This window comes from Platichthys flesus, chromosome 3, assembly GCF_949316205.1.
Source record: "Platichthys flesus chromosome 3, fPlaFle2.1, whole genome shotgun sequence".
In the NCBI taxonomy this organism is placed as follows: Eukaryota; Metazoa; Chordata; class Actinopteri; order Pleuronectiformes; family Pleuronectidae; genus Platichthys; species Platichthys flesus.
The window spans coordinates 20,180,062-20,201,158 of NC_084947.1; the positions used below are offsets into that span (position 1 = coordinate 20,180,062).

At 41.5% G+C, this 21,097-nt stretch overlaps 1 protein-coding gene across 1 annotated transcript in view; it reads left to right on the forward strand.

Annotated features, from left to right (window-relative positions):
• The window catches only part of dock5 (dedicator of cytokinesis 5), a 34,103-nt gene that overhangs the window by 11,163 nt on the left and 1,843 nt on the right, over nucleotides 1-21,097 (forward strand). Inside the window, exons 10-50 of the mRNA XM_062384052.1 lie at nucleotides 439-568; nucleotides 1,236-1,308; nucleotides 3,077-3,219; nucleotides 3,382-3,507; nucleotides 3,629-3,753; nucleotides 4,702-4,800; nucleotides 5,036-5,108; nucleotides 5,233-5,336; nucleotides 5,571-5,751; nucleotides 6,068-6,165; nucleotides 6,807-6,896; nucleotides 8,204-8,304; nucleotides 8,446-8,580; nucleotides 8,682-8,793; nucleotides 9,205-9,275; nucleotides 9,514-9,620; nucleotides 9,795-9,931; nucleotides 11,862-11,957; nucleotides 12,146-12,244; nucleotides 12,892-13,062; nucleotides 13,199-13,299; nucleotides 13,382-13,440; nucleotides 13,688-13,842; nucleotides 13,946-14,031; nucleotides 14,423-14,579; nucleotides 14,663-14,703; nucleotides 14,784-14,874; nucleotides 14,997-15,116; nucleotides 15,717-15,806; nucleotides 16,320-16,424; nucleotides 16,671-16,812; nucleotides 17,173-17,254; nucleotides 17,368-17,452; nucleotides 17,602-17,688; nucleotides 17,780-17,956; nucleotides 19,354-19,437; nucleotides 19,521-19,658; nucleotides 19,892-20,064; nucleotides 20,257-20,380; nucleotides 20,543-20,693; nucleotides 20,892-21,010. Of these exons, the coding sequence (XP_062240036.1) occupies nucleotides 439-568; nucleotides 1,236-1,308; nucleotides 3,077-3,219; nucleotides 3,382-3,507; nucleotides 3,629-3,753; nucleotides 4,702-4,800; nucleotides 5,036-5,108; nucleotides 5,233-5,336; nucleotides 5,571-5,751; nucleotides 6,068-6,165; nucleotides 6,807-6,896; nucleotides 8,204-8,304; nucleotides 8,446-8,580; nucleotides 8,682-8,793; nucleotides 9,205-9,275; nucleotides 9,514-9,620; nucleotides 9,795-9,931; nucleotides 11,862-11,957; nucleotides 12,146-12,244; nucleotides 12,892-13,062; nucleotides 13,199-13,299; nucleotides 13,382-13,440; nucleotides 13,688-13,842; nucleotides 13,946-14,031; nucleotides 14,423-14,579; nucleotides 14,663-14,703; nucleotides 14,784-14,874; nucleotides 14,997-15,116; nucleotides 15,717-15,806; nucleotides 16,320-16,424; nucleotides 16,671-16,812; nucleotides 17,173-17,254; nucleotides 17,368-17,452; nucleotides 17,602-17,688; nucleotides 17,780-17,956; nucleotides 19,354-19,437; nucleotides 19,521-19,658; nucleotides 19,892-20,064; nucleotides 20,257-20,380; nucleotides 20,543-20,693; nucleotides 20,892-21,010 (4,638 nt within the window). The remainder of the gene's footprint in view (nucleotides 1-438; nucleotides 569-1,235; nucleotides 1,309-3,076; nucleotides 3,220-3,381; nucleotides 3,508-3,628; nucleotides 3,754-4,701; nucleotides 4,801-5,035; nucleotides 5,109-5,232; nucleotides 5,337-5,570; nucleotides 5,752-6,067; nucleotides 6,166-6,806; nucleotides 6,897-8,203; nucleotides 8,305-8,445; nucleotides 8,581-8,681; nucleotides 8,794-9,204; nucleotides 9,276-9,513; nucleotides 9,621-9,794; nucleotides 9,932-11,861; nucleotides 11,958-12,145; nucleotides 12,245-12,891; nucleotides 13,063-13,198; nucleotides 13,300-13,381; nucleotides 13,441-13,687; nucleotides 13,843-13,945; nucleotides 14,032-14,422; nucleotides 14,580-14,662; nucleotides 14,704-14,783; nucleotides 14,875-14,996; nucleotides 15,117-15,716; nucleotides 15,807-16,319; nucleotides 16,425-16,670; nucleotides 16,813-17,172; nucleotides 17,255-17,367; nucleotides 17,453-17,601; nucleotides 17,689-17,779; nucleotides 17,957-19,353; nucleotides 19,438-19,520; nucleotides 19,659-19,891; nucleotides 20,065-20,256; nucleotides 20,381-20,542; nucleotides 20,694-20,891; nucleotides 21,011-21,097) is intronic.

The window sequence follows — 21,097 nt, forward strand, 5'->3', positions numbered from 1 at the left end:
TCAGAGAGAGTTTCCCTGCATTCTTTCACCCTGCAATATTTGCCATCTGGTCTGCAGCTCCATCCCTGTGAAGGCACATAATGACAGGCTAGTGATACATGCTACAGCCAAACTATTTCATTTGAAAAGACAGCCACTCTGCTATTGATACGCCTGCATCCACACTAGTTTTTAGAGCCGCTAAAACAGAGAAGTTTGAAAGCGCTATGGTGCACATGCCCAGTGTTTGTTAGTGGTCATGTAATATGCAGTTTCAAGCATGTTTGTATGGAAAGGGATTAAAAGTGATTAGGAGGCAAATCACTTGTTTAGAGAGAAAAATGCCATTTTCAAACTAAAACACAGTAGTACGGCCATAGACACAGTCCACTGCCTTTTGTATCCATCTTATAAGTTAACATCCCATAATAAATTAACTTTTTGTTTCATTGCATCAAGGACCTGAGCAGCAGCGACTTAATGAGGCAGCGACTGTTCCTGGTGTGTCAGATCATCAGAGTGGGCAGCATGGAGCTGAAAGAGGGCAAGAAACACACCAGTGGACTGAGGAGGCCGTTTGGTGTGGCCGGTGAGCTGCTTTTCTACTGTCCCAGTTTTTGCTTAAGGAATATGAAAGTCTACTCAATTGCTTTAACTGTTCTGTTGAGGTATAAAAAATAAGGGATCCGTGTGCTAAATGAAACAGTAACACCAGCTTTCTGCCCCGGAAAATTTTTCGCTCTGCCTTGGCAAAGAGAGTGGCTGGAAATTGGTTTAGCAATGGTCTTTGTTTTTGGCCAGATGATTAGTGGGTTTTATGAGGAACGGTTTCCTCGGGTGTTGGAGCAAATGGACTGAAACCAGAGTCACAAAGAATGTTTAACACAGAAGTCAAATTGTTTTTAGCCAGAACAAAATTAAACTGTTTGGGAAAAGAGCTGGATAGAATGAACAACTCTGAGGCATTTTGCAAGCTGGAGATCAGGAGCCCTCAATCTGTCGCATTGTGGCGGCAGTCTGGCTTGCCAGGCAACAGGTGAGTGAGATCCATGGCTTGGCTCGGCTCCTGTTTCAAAAGTAGAACAAACAGAACTTTCCCAGCAGAACTAAAAGCTAATTAACTTTTGTCAAATCCAGCGAATTCCCATTTTACTGTTGTTTTGGCAACAACTAAAGACTGTATTTCCTCTGAAAGGTTTGTTTACCCTTGAGTCTTTGGCCACACTGTGATGCTCCTAATGTCTCTGTGTTTGCAGTGATGGACATTACAGATGTCGCCCATGGCAAAACCGACGATGAGGACAAACAGCACTTCATCCCATTTCAGCAGTGAGTCTTTTGATGCTGTCACACTCCTGCTGTTAACAGGCTCTGCCATGTTTTGTAAAGCAACACAATTCAGCACCAAAAATTGGAAAATAATATTATCCGTGCATAATATGCATTTCAAGTGCAGATATCTAAATAAAAAAAAAACTTTTTACAATACAGAGTGTTCTCAAATGCAGGCTTCAAGGCCGTGTTCCCATAGCATCAGCACAGTGGGGGTATGAGGGAGATAATACTCAATTCAGGGATCCTGTTTGGAAGAGCCCCTAAAAATATCTCAACTGTTTCCTGACATCTGAACCAAATTTTACCGAGGTTTATTCTCCATTTATCTCTGCACACTGTGTCACAGTTCACTGTCTTCTTGAAGTGCTACAGACAAAAAAGGACTCATTGAATGTCTGGAGGATTATTGTAAGGTCTTTTCTATTCTTCAGTCACTGCCACTCGTCTAAGTGTGTTCCTTTCAGAACACACAGAACAGCTTGTTAAGCTCCCCAGCCTTGACACATGAGTTTAGATTCCATTAACATTAACATATTCCTCTCTGTATGTGCTTATCTACATGCTAACACACTGTATTGCAATGCTGACCATGGTAAATATCATATCTTTGTAACGTCGTCATCATCTAAGCATGCTTACATTAGCATTTAGATCAAAGCGAAGCCTCTCACCGCCATTATCATGCCTGCTGATTTGTTGTGATTCTACAAGGTTGATGAGATTAAAAGGTTTAGAACAGTTGTGCAAAATGTTTTGCATGAGCATTTTCTAAAAGAGCCTCTCCGTTACCATGAGTTCATTGGAAAATTGTGTAATTCAGATTACAACAGGAGCATTTCTGTAACATTCATTGTAGAACAAAGGTAGAAGGAAGAAATCTGTTGCACAGTGTTCACACACCCACATCAAATCAGAAAACAGGACATGACATCTAATCACTACTGTGGAAAGCACAGTGTTTTTGTTTACAGCACATCCACAACAGCGTCGGCCCTTCTCATCAAAACCTCTCAAATCTCATTGTCTTTCAGATTTGACATCTTTGTCTATGTCTTCTATGTGTCTGGCATTTCTTTTTCATCCTGGAATATTTGTATTCACGTTTTTTTTAGGTTAGATATGTCATCAACCATGGCCACTCACTTTATGAGAGTTTTTTGGAAATGCTCCTGCTGGGTTCTCACATGGGCTCACTCTTACATTCTCTTTACGTTTTTCCGGAGGTCTGGCAGGAAAATTCTGTGATATGTGTGGAGTAACTGACTGAGACATTTGTGTTCTCACAAACATACCCTCTGGAAAAACATCAGGAAAATGTTTGAACTTCAGTGCACATTGAAAGCAGCTGAAGATATTATTGCACTCATATATCTGAATTATGCAGTAAAGAAACAAGAAAGCATCGACTGATGACAGGACATGAACTGTGGATTGACAAATTACACTCTATTTGACAATTGCATCAGAGACGCGTAAGAGGAAATATCTTAACATAACTCTGATATATTTCAACTGGTAATTAAGTTGTTTATAGACATTCACATGCAGTCTTGTGCTTAATAAAGTCAGTATAGCACCAGTACACTGTGTTAGTCAGTTCTGTAGTAGTCACTGGGGTGTGAGGAAAGAGAAATGGTACAGCTTGTCAAGAGATCCAGACCTCTTAACTTTGCCTTTTTGCTGCTCCTCCGTCCGTGTGTTTGTCACCTGTCAGAGATGCTGTCATCTGATTGTTCTTATTCTCCCGATGCCTCTCACTCAGGATAGCGATGGAAACCTACATCCGTCAGAGGCAACTCATCATGTCTCCGCTCATGCCATCCCGAGTCATAGGAGAGAATGAGCCGCTCACTGCTGTCTTCAACAAAGTCATTGCCACGCGGGAGGTCAATCACAAAGGCCAGGGTAAAATGAAGTGCTCTCTGACAGTGTGTCCCCCTGTGATTCGGGAGGGTCACTCCAAATTGACCCTTTTGTTTTGAGGAAAATAATTGATGTGTGAGGGGTCTGTTGGGTGTATGCTTGCGGCGTCTGCCTCATTGAATTTCCTTCCGTGTTCCCTGGCAGGGCTGTTTGTGACCCTGAAACTCCTCCCCGGGGATCTCGCCCAGGTCAGAAAGGACTACCCCCACTTTGTGGACCGCAGCACGGCTATCGTCAGGAAAATGGGCTTTCCAGAAATCATCCTCCCAGGTGGATCAAAGTCTGCTGTGCATGTGCCATGTTTGTGTCCTTTTTACTTGCTTGCACAAAAGCAAGAAGGGCTCGTAAATTGCCAGCGCATCCACCTAATCATCTGTTCTACTTCCTCTAGGTAATGTGAGGAATGATATTTACGTAACCCTGCTGCAGGGAGAGTTTGACCGAGGCAAAAAAAAGACCCCGAAAAACGTAGAGGTCATACTAACTGTGCACGATGATGAAGGCAATCCCATGGAGGTAAAACAGACGAGTAAATTCAACAAATCATTTTCTAATCAAGTTTTATGTGACTTTGATTGCATCTTTTCATAGCAATTCTTATAGTTTTGCTTTAAATATTGTAGTGTTTCAGCCTTGTTAGCTGCATGAACAATGGATTAGCATATCAACCGCTTTACCCCTGGATGGATTTCTACTAAATGTTGTACCAACATTCATTGTCTTCAGAGGATAAATCCAACTGACTATATTGATCCCTGACCTTTCCTCTAGCTCTTCCACAAGGTTTACATTGTTTGTTTTAAGTTAACTCCTAACAAATTTAGGATCAGATTTTATACAGACGGATATGCCACACTGGGTGAATTATTACAAGAATGAGTTTCTAACATTTAAATTTGCACTTTCATCAGATCAAAATTTCAGTTTGTTTGATACGTTGACTCACAATGTTATAAAGAGCTTATCAGCAAATGCTAACATGCTAACTGGCACTAAACGTAATCATGTAAAACATTATATCTGGTAAACATCGGTATATCAGCATTTTCAATGTAAGCATGTTAGCCTACTAATGGTAGCAATTAGCTCGGTACATCCTCACCGAGATGCATGGTTGTCGATCATACACATACACACAGGATTGGTTGAGCTTGTGATTATTGATGGAAATTTGCTAAAGCTTCTCCGTACCCCTGATTATTACAGCACAGACTCTGGCTTCAACTGTATTATATGGCAGCATTCTTATTAGGGATAATTGTGCTTCATTTCTGGATACTGGGAGGAAGTGAAGACACGTCATCCATCTTCATATACAGTCGATTCTTATTCTTAAAGGTTATATGACTCATTTTTGGATCATTATCTTGCACTTCTGTGACTGTGGTACTTTTCTGATTTCCAATGAGAAGCGAATTGATGTTCCTATCATGTCGTTAAATCTCTGTCCTTCAACATCTGTAGAAAGCCATATTTCCTGGGGCCGGTTATGATGGTATCACAGAGTACAAGTCCGTCATATACTACCAGGTGAAGCAGCCTTGCTGGAATGAAACTGTGAAGGTGAGGCTCATGTCAAGGACCCACATGTGCAACTCTGCACTTCCAACACGATATCTTACGTTCTCTAATTAGTTCTTTAAATGGATTTACTGTGGCTCAATATAATGAAATAATCTTCTGGGGAGGATACTGGCTCAGAATGTGATACTCATACAAATCTCCCACCAGATAACATTTCTTCCACTTTATAATCCTGTATTCACACTCTCCTTCATTTGTCCCCCTCCCCTGCAAGGTCACAATTCCCATTGAAGACGTGTGCCGCTGTCACCTCAGGGTGATGTTTCGACACAGGTCTTCCCAGGACTGTGAGTCACTGTGACTTATTTGTATGGCAAACACCCACATGTAAACCTGTCACTGTGTTAAATACAGCCGGAGTGACTGTTGGTGAATCTGCTCCTGTCTGTCATGTTTCTGTGCATCCCTCAGCTAGAGACAAATCGGAGAAGCCCTTTGGAATGGCGTTCGTGCGTCTCATGAGAGGAGATGGGACCACGCTAAAAGACGGCATACATGAACTCATCGTCTATAAGGTGCTGTTTTTTTATTTCTCATCTTGTATGAAGTGTATCTCATTGCATCTATCTTTAAAATAAACAGGATATTATTTATTGCTTTTATCTAATTACACAAAAAATATGTCTTGAAAAGCTGACAGTTGGCAGAGAGATTATCCATGAATCCCCTCCACAGTCAATAAATATGACATTAGATCTCCATTGATCAATATGCTTCATGATTCATTGCCTGTTTTATGAATTTCTCAGGTTGATGTGAAAAAGGCTGAGGATGCAAAGGTCTATCTTACTCTGCCGGCGACCTGGCATGAAGTGGGGGAGAAGGAGAAGCAGACGGGGAAGCAGTTCCACCATTCAGTAGTCATTCCTGTGACTAAAGACAGCTTCCAGATTGCATCACTCACCTGCTCCACTAAACTCACCCAGAACGGTACTGCAGGGAACGTTTCTGTTTTGCCCGCATAACTCTGAGATAATTAAAAGATGTCATGTCACAGTTTTTAAGAAATGAAACTAATTCTACAGCAGCGGATTGAGGTGCACTGTTCTCATTGTTTCCTCCCCTCAGATCATATTTTAAATTATTTAGGCTCATCTGTGTTGCAAATATTTTGCTGATGTATGGACAGTTGATTGACGCGAATCTAATCAGCTGTTAACCCAATTATCTTTACCTGATGTTGTAGCACATGAGCTGTTGCTACTGCTGAATTTATTCTGATTGTGGATTATTGTTATTTTCCCAGTGGATCTTCTCGGCCTGTTAAACTGGAGGTCTAACCCCGGAGATCTGGACCAGATTCTTCAGAGACTGATGGAGGTCGAGGGTGGGGAGATAGTGAAAGTGAGTTACCATTGTTTCACAAATACTGCAGCTGCTTTCAGACATGCACTCAACTCCGGAAATCACCGGAAATTCTATGGAGGGGCTGTATGCAAGAACACAAATGTCTAATTAAAAGACCAGACTTTCTTTGGAATTTTTCTTGCCAGCACCACTAGTAAAACTCTGGTAAAAAAAAACCTTAGGATTCACATTGAGAAAGTGGGTGTGTTAATGATTTATCTCTAATGTGACAGATGCAGAAAAACAAAACAAATATCTCGAGGTGAAAAGACAGAGCCGTACACATAGAAGACAGATGCCACGCTGGGTCAAAAGAGCTTTTGGCGATAAGGGGCAAGGCTGTAAACATGTGATCTCTGCAGAGGCATTCAGTCTTAGAGTCCTGCTTCCGCCTGCAGCGCTCTGGAGATTTTGTTGTTATGAATGTTGTTATGAATGTGACACAGAGTGGTAAATATCCTGCTCTGTTGTTTGTGTGTGAATGGTAAACTCCTATGAAAGTCCATACCTAATTTTGCGGCGATTCTCCAGAATTCATGTGTGAAAACAGCTTAGATAACATTCTGATCGATTTAATAAATTATGTAAAATGTCTTCTATAATGGGAGTTATGTGACATGCTTCTGTTTTGTCCACAGTTTCTCCAGGACACTCTGGATGCCCTGTTCAACATAATGATGGAGACCTCAGAGAAGGACACCTATGACCACCTGGTCTTCAATGCATTGGTTAGTTTGTGATGAAGCCATTGTGTGATCAATTTTATTATGCAATGCACACGTGTCCATGACAGGACGGCAAGACACAACCCCACAAAGGGTCATAACATTTGTCTAAAGGGTCACAGGGATATGAAACTGAATTGTGCCACAAAAACATATGAGAAAATATTTTACTAATATTTTATTGAATTCTTTAATTGGGACAATTAATAAGCATTCCTACAAATGTAAATTAAAGGCTATTCTTCTTCGTCAGTCCCTTTGCCAGATGTTGATAGGTCTCCTGCATTGACAAAAATGTGTGCATAGTGGGAACAATTGTTAAAAAGAAAACACCATTATAAGTATACATACAGTCATTTACAGCTGTGACAGGTACAATCTTCGTACATCATATCAGCCATGACTTTTGTTCTGAAAAAGCCATTCATTAACACTACATTTAAATAAATGATCATGACACATTTTTGAGAAATAATTGCATCAGCACTAACGACAAAAATAAATGAAAACATCAGTAGCCACCTCTTAAACCACATTTGGCTTTGTACATGGTTGAACAACACATTACAACTGACCTGAATGTTATTTTACTTTGTTAGCTTGCAGCACTTTTGAAGTTGTAAGGCGGCTTGCCTACAATTTTTCACTGAAATGCCAAACTTATAGATTTCACATATGCCAGTTTTATTTTAACTTTCTAGGTGTTGTAATTTTTTTTCCTACAGTTTGTTGACTCCTCTCTTGCACTGTTACAGCTTGTAAGCATGTGAGTGTTTTGTGTAAGTGCTTGTAACGTTAGATGATCACAACTGCACCTCACAAAGCTATCACGTAGATTAAAAATGTCCATGTCTGCGAACAACTAATAATAATTCCTGTAGATGTATAATGAATAATGTTGAATTGCTGTTTCTCATTTCATTGGCAATTGAGGTATGTTGGGCAATGCATATGTGATATTATTTATAAATGAAACATGCAACATTGAAATACTATTTGGAAGTTGATTACCATGGCAACAGCAGAAGATTCAAAGTACTCATACGTGACTTCTTTGGAATAAGAATAATAATCTTTATGTGACACAGACTTTGTAAAGATTAGAATTTTAAACGGTATTACAGGCTTACATCATGCATTTCCTACATGTTAAGGTTTTACTACGAATACATGAACATGAAATACGTGAATAAGATATCATCCTAGGTATTTTAGATAAGAAACATCTGGAACAAGTAATATAGAGTTCTGTACATGTGTCAACTTACACCAGTTTCTCATTTTGTTTCCTTCTCTTTTTTTATTACCAGGTATTTATAATCACACTTATTGGAGACATCAAATTCCAGCACTTCAATCCAGTCTTGGAAACCTACATCAACAAGCACTTCAGTGCCACTTTGGCTTACATGTGAGTCTCCCCTATCTTTTCCACCTTTGATGGCTTATGCCCCTGCATGCTGTTTATTTTTAGTACTCCATTTGCTCTTCTTCTCAACCCACGCCAGAAATTAACAGAGGACCTTAATACTTGACTCATTTACCTTTTCAGGAAGCTAACTAAGGTGCTTAACTACTACGTGAGCCATGCCGAGTTGCCTGCCCTGACCGAGAGGCTCTACATGGCACTCAAAGCTCTAAAATACCTCTTCAGGTTTATTGTACAGTCCCGGGTCCTCTATCTCAGGTATCAAGAGACATTGCCATAAAAGAAAAAAAGAATCCGCTTAGCACTCTCATATTCGAAGGCTTGCTTCTTGTGATGCAAATCCTGCCCTTGATTCTCAGATTCTATGGGAACAGTGAAGATGGGGATGCTTTCCTCAACTCCATTCGCACCCTTTTCTTGTCTTTCAACACCCTCATGGACAGACCTCTTGATGAGGGAGTGAAGATAAAGGTAAACTGAATCACAGCTGAGTAGTTAGTGTTTCCAAGAACTGCTTATGTCTGTTATTTGTTTGATTCTTGTAATTTATGTGATAAACATTTCACTAAATTGTCTTTTTTGTTTTAGTCTTGAGAATAAGACTAAATTGCGGCTCAGTCAGACACTATAAAGATGCTTTAATCTTCAGTCTCATCATCTTTCAGTGCTGCATAAACATTTCATGGACTTCATCAGTCAAGCTGTGAAAATCTGTGGCACTGTTTTATGGACAAATTATTGAAAAGTTTTACAAATTAACTGCAGTATGAGTGTAGGCTCCCCATTGGCAGCTTCTGTAAGTCGAAGAAAAGCTTGTTTACAAGAGAATAAACAACATCACTAAGCTCCAGCCTGATGAAACCTGAATCTTTGTTTTTTCAGGGGGCAATATTAAAATACCTTCCCAGCATCATTAATGACATCCAGTCTGCGTTTGATCCCGTGGAGCTCAGGTAAGTCTTGAGAGGGTTTGCACAGCAGGAAATGATAATTGCCTGCCTCAGTGCAAATGATCATATTCTTTTTAGAGTTAAGGGGTCATGCTTCTCCTTTCTTGACGCCGTAGAGTTAACCCATAATGTTTGTTGCTCATTAGTCCTCTATGAAAATAATTAGCAGATGTGAAATGTGAATAACATTAATACATGTCCCGCTGCTCTTTTGGCTCCTTTCTTTCATTTTCTTAAACAGCGTTCTCCTAGCAAAGTTCATCGAGAGCATTCCAGACTCGCAGCTCGTGCGTCAGAAGCTGGGCTGCATGTGTAAAATGGTGGAGAGTGACCTTTTCAGGCAGCCAGGTAGGAGTCCTCGAGGCTCAAAAACCACATAATGACATTTCATACAAGATGGAGGGAACAATGCGTTGCTACACCTACGTACCTGTTTGTCAGGTCAGCTCCATTAACAGAAAATGTGATGTTTGATCCAACAAGCTCTGTTTTTTCTTTTTCTTCTCCACTCCTTTGCGGCAGATTGTCGAGATGTACTCCTGCCACTTGTCACTGACCAGCTAAGTGGGCAGCTGGACGACCACTCGTGTAAACCCGACCACGAGGCCTGCGTCCAGCTGCTCAGCACAGTGTTGGACAACCTGGACCGCAAGGACGTGGTGAGGAGAACAAATTCACTTTCAGACACGCAAAGATAATAACTTTAAAGGTTCATTACACTCAAATTACAGGGGGAGAAAAATCCCATTGAGGTTTTTGATGCAAATCAGAAAAATGGGTTTCATGCACAAGTTGGCAGAGATAAACTAATGTGAGCAAAGCCGCAGGTTATTATGGAAAGGAGCCAGTTAAGGTGATTCTGGCATCTATATAGAGGTTTTTAAGGCACGTTCAGCTGAAAGGAATTCCTTAGGCAGATCCAGAGAGCTGTCCCTTTCAAATGACATATCCTATCATGCCTGGGAGCTTCACTGGGTCTCCCCAGGAGGGGTGAGAAAACTTCTGGGCTGCACTGTTTAGCCCCTTCCAACTTATTTTTGTATTATTTACGCGGGTTTTCATCTGTTTTCACCACCACAATACGATGAAGGCATTGAATCTCGAGAGGAGACCTTACTTAAAAAAATTCCAATTAAAAACTTTTGTCAGTCAAAACCCAAAGACATTTACCTTACTGTAATTTAGCTCAGGGAAAGTCCTCATCAAGTACACTAATTAGAGGGTGCTCTGCCGTTCCGCACGAACGTCACTCACATGCAACCAGTGATAGGTACATACAGAGTAAGGTTTGGAAGACAAGCTCTCGGGTGCATTGCCTGCCACTTGCAGTTGCGCACACAATATGAGGTCAGACTATGTTGACAGTAACAACTCTATAATTGTACTCTGCGAATAGCCCTGCACACAGCTATACAATGCAGCAACTGAGCAAAACACGGAGATCTAATTTGTTACAATGAGATGTGTAAACAAATGTGTTATGCCTCCACGACAGCCTGTGGCCGGAGGGAATCTTTTCTTAAACATTTCACTTTGACTCAAAGATGAACTGATTTAAGTATGAAGGTCAAATGATCAAGGTCAGATTACCTCACGTGATTGTGAATAGAATATTTCAGGAATGCCCAAATGGACTTTCCTCAGCACAATTATTTACTTGGACTCAAGAATGCCCTGAGTTAGATTTTGTGGTCAAAGCAAATTTTTAGCCTAGTGAATGCTATATCTCTCATTTAGTAATCTTTTTACATTTTTGCACCAATATTAACTTGCACTCAACGACTAACTGATTAGATTTTGATGCGAAAGGGGAAGCGTTAAAATCACGGTGACCTCACGTTCCAATGAATATGATATATTTAATCACATCTGGCACAATTCACTTCACTTGGACTCATTGATGACCTGATGTAAATTTGATGGTCAAAGGTCACTGTGACCTCTCAAAACACGTTTTATCTTGTGAACACAGTATTTCAGTAAAAGACAAGGTCACGGTGGCCTCACAAAACATGATTGGGCCTCTTGAATGTGATCAGACTGCCTTGAGGGAATTTGTTCAACTTGAACTGATGAACCGATTAGAATTCAGTGGCAAAGGTTAAGGTCATAATGACCTGATATGAATCTGGAAATAAAATGTATGGAGACGGAAACTGCACTGGCTGGCGGAGGCTTACAACTGCTGCCGTATTTCTTTTCATAATGAAACAGTCACAGGTCGCCATAGTCTAGATAATATGGTGCGTTGTCATGTAGATGATGACATTTTTAATAATCAATTATTTAAATGGTTGTAGTTTACATTTTTTGTAATTTGTTTGTTTCCATTTCACCTGAAGAACTAGGGTTATCTATAGTAATTGGGACAGTCTTTGTAGGAAGCAGGTTGCTGTATTTTTGTCAGATCTCAGACCATCACAAAAGAAATCCCATTCCCCTCCACTGTATATACTGACCTTGGCAAATAAAGCCAGCACTAAAAATAAAGGAGTAAAATAGGGGGTTTTGTAATTTGGCTGAATCGGGTCCTTTAATATCTGTGCCACCATGTTTCAACTGTACCTGAGGCGCTCTCTGTCTTTGCAGGGTCCAACCAGAGGGCACGTTCAGCTGATAATGGAGCGGCTTCTTCGCAGGGTTAATCGCACAGTCATCAGCATGGACAGGTCGTCCCTTCTCATTGTAAGACCCAGTGTGATGTTGGAGTTGAAACAAATCCTTGACGATTGCAACCTCAGCCTTTATCATAGAATTAATGACTGTGAAATCCCCTAAAACAATACACCAAAAGCAACAAAGAACGTGCTGGGGTGAATTTTATTTTAACTGATATTTTACTGTGTGAGTGATTGTGGACCTCTCTTTGGCAGGGTCACTATCTCGCCTGCATGACCGCCATCCTGAAGCAAATGGATGACATGCATTACGCCCACTACATCAGCACCTTCAAGACGAGACAGGATATCATAGTAAGTGTCGCTGTTGCTCCCCTGTTGCCTACAGCTCCCGCTGAAAGATCTCATCAATAACAGGCATTAAACCACCAATGTCGCTTACTGCTCCTTAAGAGAATATTGATTACAGATATTTCACTCAGTGGATTGGGGTGACATGATGAAGATGTCTGTAAGGCTTCCATTAAGGAGCATTGTGTGTGCCTGACATGTTGTGGATTTGCTTAGGCCTCGTATACACCAGGTTTTTTAAATGTAGGTTAACGCGTTAAAAAAGGCGATTAAATTCATTCCCATTAACAGCAGAGATGCTTGCCTTTCAGTCTTCTCCCCCCAGTGCACCATGTTCAACATCCCCAATGCACCAAAAACTGAGGAGCTTTCTCCTCGCTGTCAAATTAGCATGTTCACCCGGTTGTTTCCATCACTGCCGATCGGAGCCGCAGCCGATTAAAAACTTGTGTCATTTCAGGGTCATTTGACTCTGGAGTAAATGCTGATTGTATCCATTCTCATTGCAGACAGAAGCCAGATGTTAGTGGGTTTTTAGACCAGTGGAAAAGAGGCTTTAGTTTGGTTCAATTACTTATCTTTCAGATATTATTGTAGTTCTTTTAAAGCGAGAGTGCACACTTGCAGTAAAGCTTCCTCTCTGCCCTCAGGACTTTCTCATGGAGACATTCATCATGTTTAAAGACCTCATGGGAAACGTCTTCCCGGCTGACTGGATGATCATGAACCTGGTGCAGATGCAGGTCTTCCTCAGGGCCATCGACCAGTACTCGGACGTCCTCAACATGTACTTCTTGGACCAGGCACATTTCGAACTACAGGTGCGTCGCCTCTCCTCCCTCCTCTCTCCTTCGTCTGAGTAGAGGTCACATTTTTTATTCAACACAAAATCAAAAGCCAATATTATGAGACGTAATCATGTCATTAATATTTGAAAACCCTGCTTCCCCCTCGCAGCTTTGGAATAACTACTTTCATTTGACTGTGGCATTCCTCACCCACAAGACACTGCAGCTGGAATCCTTCTCTCAGGAGAAGCGGAATAAGATACTGAACAAGTGAGTCAACTCCCAGCTCATCAAAAAGATTATTGTAATGTCAGAAACTAATGTACATCTCTTTAATTTCATTTTACCACAGATATGGAGACATGAGGAAGACTTTTGGGTTTAAAATAAGAGACATGTGGTACAATCTCGGTGAGTGTTTTTGCACCATCTGATAAAGCTACTATCATCACAGAGTTAGTGGGATTGTTTATTCGGTACATGCCAAGTGGAAAAACAAGACAATATTTTTTTTATTGTCCAGTTTCACAGTGTATTGTTGTTTTGTTTACTGTATTATTAGATCTGGCCTGTGTTTGTTGAATGACGCAGATGCAGCTTATTGCCTTCTCAAATCATGCTATGATATTTTGGTGTGATAAGGTTCTGTTGTCCCCAGGCCCCCACAAAATGAAGTTCATCCCAGCCATGGTCGGGCCCATCCTTGCGGTCACACTGGTGCCTCAGCCTGAACTGAGAAAAGCTACCATCCCCATCTTCTTTGATATGATGCAGTGTGAGCACAACTTCAACCCCGGACGGACATTTGAGACGGTAAAAAGCTCTGAAATGCCACAATTCTCCTGGATAAATAAGACCTTTGTTTTTATAATGCTGTTTTTGTGTTTTTCTTTAAATCACCTTCTTGTATTTGCAGTTTGAGAATGAACTGATAACAAAGCTGGATCAAGAGGTGGAAGGAGGTCAAGGGGATGAGCAGTACAAAGTCCTGCTGGAGAAAACGTAAGGCTCAGGAGCAGATCAACAAGACAAAAATATAAATTTTACTCAGACTTGTTCAAGTAATGCAGCACACCGATAAAACCCTCTTCAATACTGTGTAAAAGGAAATTCACATAAGATTGCTTATGAAACACAGAGCAGGTTTTCTGATTGAGTTTTTTCCGAAAGTCCGCAAGGAGCCAGAAGGACAAGATGGTCTACTGGAATTGTAAACAACCTCTAATCAATAGAAAACTCTTGAGGACAGAATTTTTCGGTCCCAGACAACTGCCAAAACAAGTTTTCAGTTTTCTGGTCAGATTCAAAGGAAGGCTTTGGGGAACTGATAAAATAAAAATAGCCCATTACAGCTGAGGATTAGTCTGTGAAGGACATTTGTTTATATGTGCAGGTTACTGGAGCACTGCAGACGCCACAGATACCTGTCACAGTCGGGGGAGGAGCTGGCTCTGCTGCTCAGCAGCCTGCTGGAGAATCTCCTGGCGTACCGCACCATCACACATGATGAAAGTACAGAGCACCGAATGAGCTGCACTGTCAATGTTCTGGTATGCTCCGAATTATATTCGCAGTTTGTACATGTACAGCAAGCAGTTTTCAGAAATAAGGTATTTATAATTTTTTTCTGTAGAACTTCTACAAAGAGAAAAAGAGGGAGGACATTTACATCCGGTGAGTTATACAGAGACAGAGTTTGTGGTTTCAGGGCCAAACTTTTTCTGAATGATGTACTCATGTACTCATGTGACCAGGTACTTGTACAAGCTGAGAGATCTGCACCTTGACTGTGAGAACTACACCGAGGCATCCTACACTCTGCTACTACACGCCGAAATACTGGAGGTCTCTAACACATCACAGTATTTTTTTTGCTAGTTTGAGTTGTTTCACCTGTGCTAATATCACCATCTTTTTCAAATGTTCAGTGAGTGATACATTCTAAGTTAATTGATTTGCCTCCTCAGTGGTCTGACAAACCCTGTGCATCTCACCTCATCCCTCGAGATGGGGACCGGGTGTGGACCCAACAGGAGCTGAAAGAGAGGCTCTTCCAGGAGATCATTTGTTACTTTGACAAGGGCAAGGTGAGTGTCCACTGCCTTGTCTGTGATCTGCTGTTGAAAAACAGACCATTTATTTTGGATGCAGATAATTATCAATGTTTTCAGAATCAAAATTATTATTTTTAGGGGAGTGATCTTTATCAAGTTACTTTACAGTAGCCATGACACATTTGCACTATGTCCCTGTACATTTCAGTTTTTAATTGTTTCATGTGGTAGATTTTCAAATTAGTTCTTTGATATTTTGAGATATATAATTTACCCGCATTTTTATCTTTTGGTTTGTTCCTTTCATCTATATCGGGATATTTGTCCTGCCTTTAATCTGGACAGTTTGCAGACAATATATTTGTACATGGTTTATGTATCCGATGTGTATACAATATGGTGATAAGTGGCCAATGATCCTTGGTGAGAGCATGCTCTGAGTGTCATTCTAGTTGTGTCAGTGTTAAGGATTCTTCTCTGGCTGCAACATCCACATCAACAGTTTCCTCCTCTAAGCTGTGAGCACAGAGGACAACCATAAGAGCCAAGTGCCAAAGTTCAATTTGTTCTCCTGTGTGTTTGTGTTCATATTTTTTACCTCCTTTTAACTGAGCTTTGTACATGTCTTGTCAGATGTGGGAGAAGGCCATTGAGCTGGGCAAGCAGCTGGCCAAGATGCACGAGACCCACATGTTTGACTTCATGGAGCTCAGCCAGCTTCTGGTAAGAGGATGCACGCACGCACTGCAATTCAGCCACGCAAACAAAAGACTTTCATCCCTAAAACATTAAAACGCCTCGGAAAACAAGGCAGATGTATGAAATGACATGAAAAGATCTTCAATGGAGGTGTTTTTTATTGTTGGTGCCTTGTTAGCACTATAGAAATTGGTCACTATGATTAATAGTGGCTGAGAATTCTGCACAATTGGTAAGGGGACAAGAAATAAATTTGTGTTTGCCTGTTGTCTCATTTTCTATTATTTCTCTCTATTTTCTCTCTGCTGATTCTGTGGAGTTGGAATCTATTATGTATTTAAGTCTTTGCTATGATTGTGCTCCAAGATTTAACAAAATGAAATGGCAGTCGTCATACATTGCTATTTTATTTGAATTAATTAATTATGAACCTGTTTGTCCATAATTAATAAACATTTTTGTAATTAGTAAAAGACTAATTTCAACTGAGTGTATATGTCCACTAATGCAGCTCATCTTCCCTGTTTCCTGTCACAGAAACAACAAGCCCAGTTCTATGAGAACATAATGCATGCGATGCGGCCACAGCCAGAGTACTTTGCTGTAGGATACTATGGCCTCGGATTCCCTTCCTTCCTCCGGGTAAGAAAGTGATCACCTGCTGTATTTCAATAAATAGAGACTTAGAGAAACCTCAATATGCCTTTGCTTATCCAGTGAGCTGGCATTTTGAAGCATTTCTCTGGACAATTTGCAATAATGCAGATAAAGGTTATTGGCTTTTTGATGACACAAGAGAATGTCAGACTTAAAACAGGCCTGTCAAGAAGCTGCACAGATGTACCTCTCATATATCAGTGAAAATAAGCTGAAATGTTTCCGCTGCAGAACAAGATGTTCATCTTCCGAGGCAAAGAGTACGAGTGGCTTGAAGACTTCAGCTTGAAGCTGCTCTCTCAGTTCCCAATCGCAGTCCGGATGACCAGCACAGCGCCCCCTGGAGACAACATCATCAACTCCCCTGGACAGCGTATCCTTAATTAATTAGCCACGCATAAAAGCTATTTAATATTCCATATTTTAAGCGATGTTAACAATTTGGCCCCAGGGATGGCAGTGAGGTTTCCTAATTAGCGTCCTAATATGCTTTGCTAAGATGATGAACATGAAAAATAGTACCACTGCTTAACATAAGTATTTAAGTTTTGTCTGTGTGATATTAGTATGTAGCTCAAAGCATCGCTGTGCCCAATTTTAACCTCACAAAGCTGCTAACATGGCTCTGGGCTTGTTTCACACTTACAGATTTAAGAAAATCGGATCCAGTGAGACCTGTCTCTATCTGTACATCCACACTATTACTGCTCTTGTCCTTAGTTGAAATTCCCAGATATCCAGTGCTTTACTGTCAAGCCTGTTCTCACTGTGCCGCCGCAGTTTAAAGACAAGGGTGTTCCAGAGCAGATATTAAAGTGCGTAACAGAACACTTAAAGGCTAATTTATTTTCTCGTGAATGCACCCTGGGATTTATAGTTCTGTGGTCAAACCACTAACTCATTGCTGTTCTTCACTGTTCTCTCGCAGCTATTACAGAACCAATGAAGTGGACAAGTTCCAGTATTCCAGGCCCTTCCGGAAAGGTGAAAAGGACCCAGACAATGAATTTGCGGTGAGCACTTTTTAAGTTCACTTTTAAGCACGAGGCTCATACATGTAAATAAACATAAACCCCCCCTGTGTTTGCAAATACCTCTCCCCTGAAGATTAAAGATGTTAAAATGTCAGCCTTTATTGTTTTATTGATATTCTGCCCAACAGACCATGTGGATTGAGAGAACAACTTACATAACTGCCTATCGCTTCCCAGGGATTCTCAAATGGTTTGAAGTCAAATCTGTTTCAGTGGTAAGAGGCAGACTCAAAGCTCAGACTCTATTTTCATAGTAAACATTCCTCTAACTCACATCATTCTTTATGTGACTCTCCTGATGGACAGGAAGAGATCAGTCCTCTGGAGAACGCCATCGAAACAATGGAGATGGCTAATGAAAAGCTGAGTAACCTGGTGCAGCAGCAAGCCTGCGATCGCTCACTGTCCATCAACCCACTGTCCATGATGCTCAGCGGCATCGTTGACCCAGCAGTCATGGGCGGCTTCTCCAACTATGAGAAGGTCTGATTTCTGTCTTCAATGTGAATATTTCTTTGTCTGTTATTTAATCAGGTCGTGTGATTGGGATAATCAGGCAGTGGTCTAGTGGCAGAAACTTGGACTATGGGCAGAAAAGGTCTCTGGTTCGTCTCTGGTTCAACTCCACGGAGAGACAACAAAAGACGAACCTGGATTGATCTGTCCAAAAATCCAAGAGTCTCCCTACCCTGTCTAGTGCCCCTGAGCAAGGCACCTTACTCCCCCAACATCTGCTCCCCGAGCGCCGTAAATGGTCGCTCACTGCTCTGTGTGTCCTGCACCACATGGGTCAAAAGCAGAGGTTGAATTTGCCTGCCATTGCATGGGTGTGTTGTGCATGTGTTTGGTATGAATAAACATATCTTAATCTTAATCTTAATCTTGTATCCTCTGAGCTAACGAATGTGAAAAAGACCATTATTTTAAATGCATCATTCAGATTCATAGAGAACCTAGAATTACACTCAGTAGAGCACATACCTCGACAAAGGATCAACATTTCCCTTAGATTCAATCAAGCTGCACCAAATTGCTCACACTTATAAATAAGGATTCTCTTAGTGTAAGAACAATTTCTGTAAAATATATGAAATATTTCATGGGAAATAAGTGACAATGTCAAAAAGAAGCTCTATCTCATGTTGTCCATGAAACTGGACAATAATTCCGTTATCCCCTGATCTGGTTTCGCACCAACGTTTGATAATTCCTTCCAGACCCATACCACATCCAACAAGTTGCGTGGTAATCTGTCTCGTAGTTTTTGCTTAATCCCGCTAAATTACAAATATATGTAGATGAAACTAGAATGGCCCTCAGTAAAGAGGGCACCTCGAGCCAAACAGTCTCCCTATGACATTACATTTAAATTCACTAGATTTAGATTTTGATGTTGATCACGAAATCACAATTGTAAAGAAAGTGAATAAAAATAGCCTGGATCCGCCCACTGATCCAGAACTATAAATGGCTCTTGTGTACTCCTGTAAACAGACAAACAAATAAATAAACACAGATGAAGTGTAACCCCCTTGTCACAACCATCAACCACAAAAATTATGTCACTGTGCCTCTGCAGGGTGTAGCTGTTTACTAAATCAGGTTTTGGTTTGTGCACAGTTCGTTTAAATTATTAATGTGGAAAACCATAAACTGCTATTAAAGAACAAAGCTAAATCATACAACTGCAAACATAATATAAATGTTTGATCTCCTCTTCATGACTTGAACCCGGCTTCAGGCCTGTTACAGAGTTTTATTCCCAAGGGAACCACTGTGGCCTCTCTGTCTTGCTGTGTAAACCTGTTCATTGTTGTTTGTCTTGTTTAAAGCCTGCGTTTTTCGAAACCTACTCATCCTGTTTTTCTATCCTCTTGTAGGCATTCTTTACAGACACCTACATGCAAGAGCATCCAGAGGCACACGAGAGTATTGAGATCCTTAAACAGCTCATCGCTCTGCAGGTAAATCCCTCCACCATCGCAGCCATTGACCCCGAAGCAGAAGGCGGTTTATGACACTTATGTGCCCCCCCCCCCCCCTCCAGATCCCTCTGTTGGCAGATGGGATTCGCATCCATGGGGAGAAGACGACGGAGCAGCTGAAGCCCTTACACAACCGAATGGTTACCTGCTTCCAAGACCTTCGGGAGAAAGTGGAGAAGCACTATGGCGTCATAACCTTGGTGTGTTGCCAACTCCAAACTCAATTTAATGTAAAAAGGGTGCCAACTTTAGATATTGGCCCTGTTGCCTTCCTATCAAATGCTTCTCATTCAAAGCGGAGTGTACATTATATTAGCCCGAGACCATAAATCTTCCTTTAGCCAGCCTGGTGTGACCTGTGCTTTTGCCTGTCACTGTGCTCCTCCCCTGCCAAGATTCCCTGATGATGCTTAATCCCATTTGTGTGTCCCAGCCCTGTTCCCTTGCTGAAAAGAAGAAGAGCCGCGTGGGCTCAGTGGTGATGCCCTACATCCTGTCCTCCACCCTGCGCCGCATGTCCACTATTTCGACCCTCTCCTCCGCCTCCTCAGGCCTCTCCAGCGGCTCTGCATCCTCAGACGGACCCTCCGGCATTTCCTCCCAAGAGTCAGTCCTCGCATCAGTGCATCCTCTCCCTGCTCCTTTAGTCTACCTCTCTACCTGTCTGCTTTTCATATCGTGTGCCTGTGTTGCCCTCCCTATAAGAGACGACTTACATCTATCACTGACGCATTGTTTGTCATTCTGATTCTCTTATGTCTGATTATTCACAAGCAGTGCCTTGTTGTCCCGTCCCAGCAATCGCAGGGCCTCCATCCTGTCCCGCTCTGAGGAGGACAACAGGATTGCTCGAAAGAACAGGAAGGAGTGGAGTGTGAGCAAATCTCAGGTCTTACTGGAGAGGCAGTCCGACACTGATGAGGTACAACCTTATGTGCAGGAGCAATTTTTTAAATAAAAACACTTTTGTCATCTTAAATATACCAAGGTTTCACTCCGATGATTGTATATGTTTCTGTGATTTATTTGTGAATGGGGGAATAGCATGGATGCTCATATCTTTGTTTTCCTACTTTTATTCCAGACGCCTCCAGAGAGGCCCAAGAGCTTACAGTTTGGAGACAAACGTCTTCCACTCTCGCTGTTCCAGGGGGTTTCGTCCAAGCTCAGCATCTCTATCCCTCTCAGCCCGCTACCTGCCTCTCCGAACACACCGCACACACCACGCAGCTCCAGTACGGACTCTTGTGACAAACACACACACTGCATCACTCTCAAGAATTACACCTCACACACAGGAAAGGAGGGATATCATGCCTGCTAACGTTGTGTAATAACATTCTGGTCTACACACACACAAACACACACACGCGGGCATATTCACAGATGCATGCTGTTTGATAAGCTTTTGTTTCCTCACTCCCATGTGTCAGGTTTTTCGTCACTTCTCAGCGACTGTGATACCAATACCTTCGACACCCCAGGGACCCCCCCACCCATGCCTCCCAAGAAACACCCACACGAGATTGACAGCACAAGGTTCTCTTCAGAGGTATATCTGCTGGCAGAAAATAGCACCCCTACGCTATTGCATATTTAATGGCGGGTAAATGTTAAAATATTCAGCTTTTTATTCTTT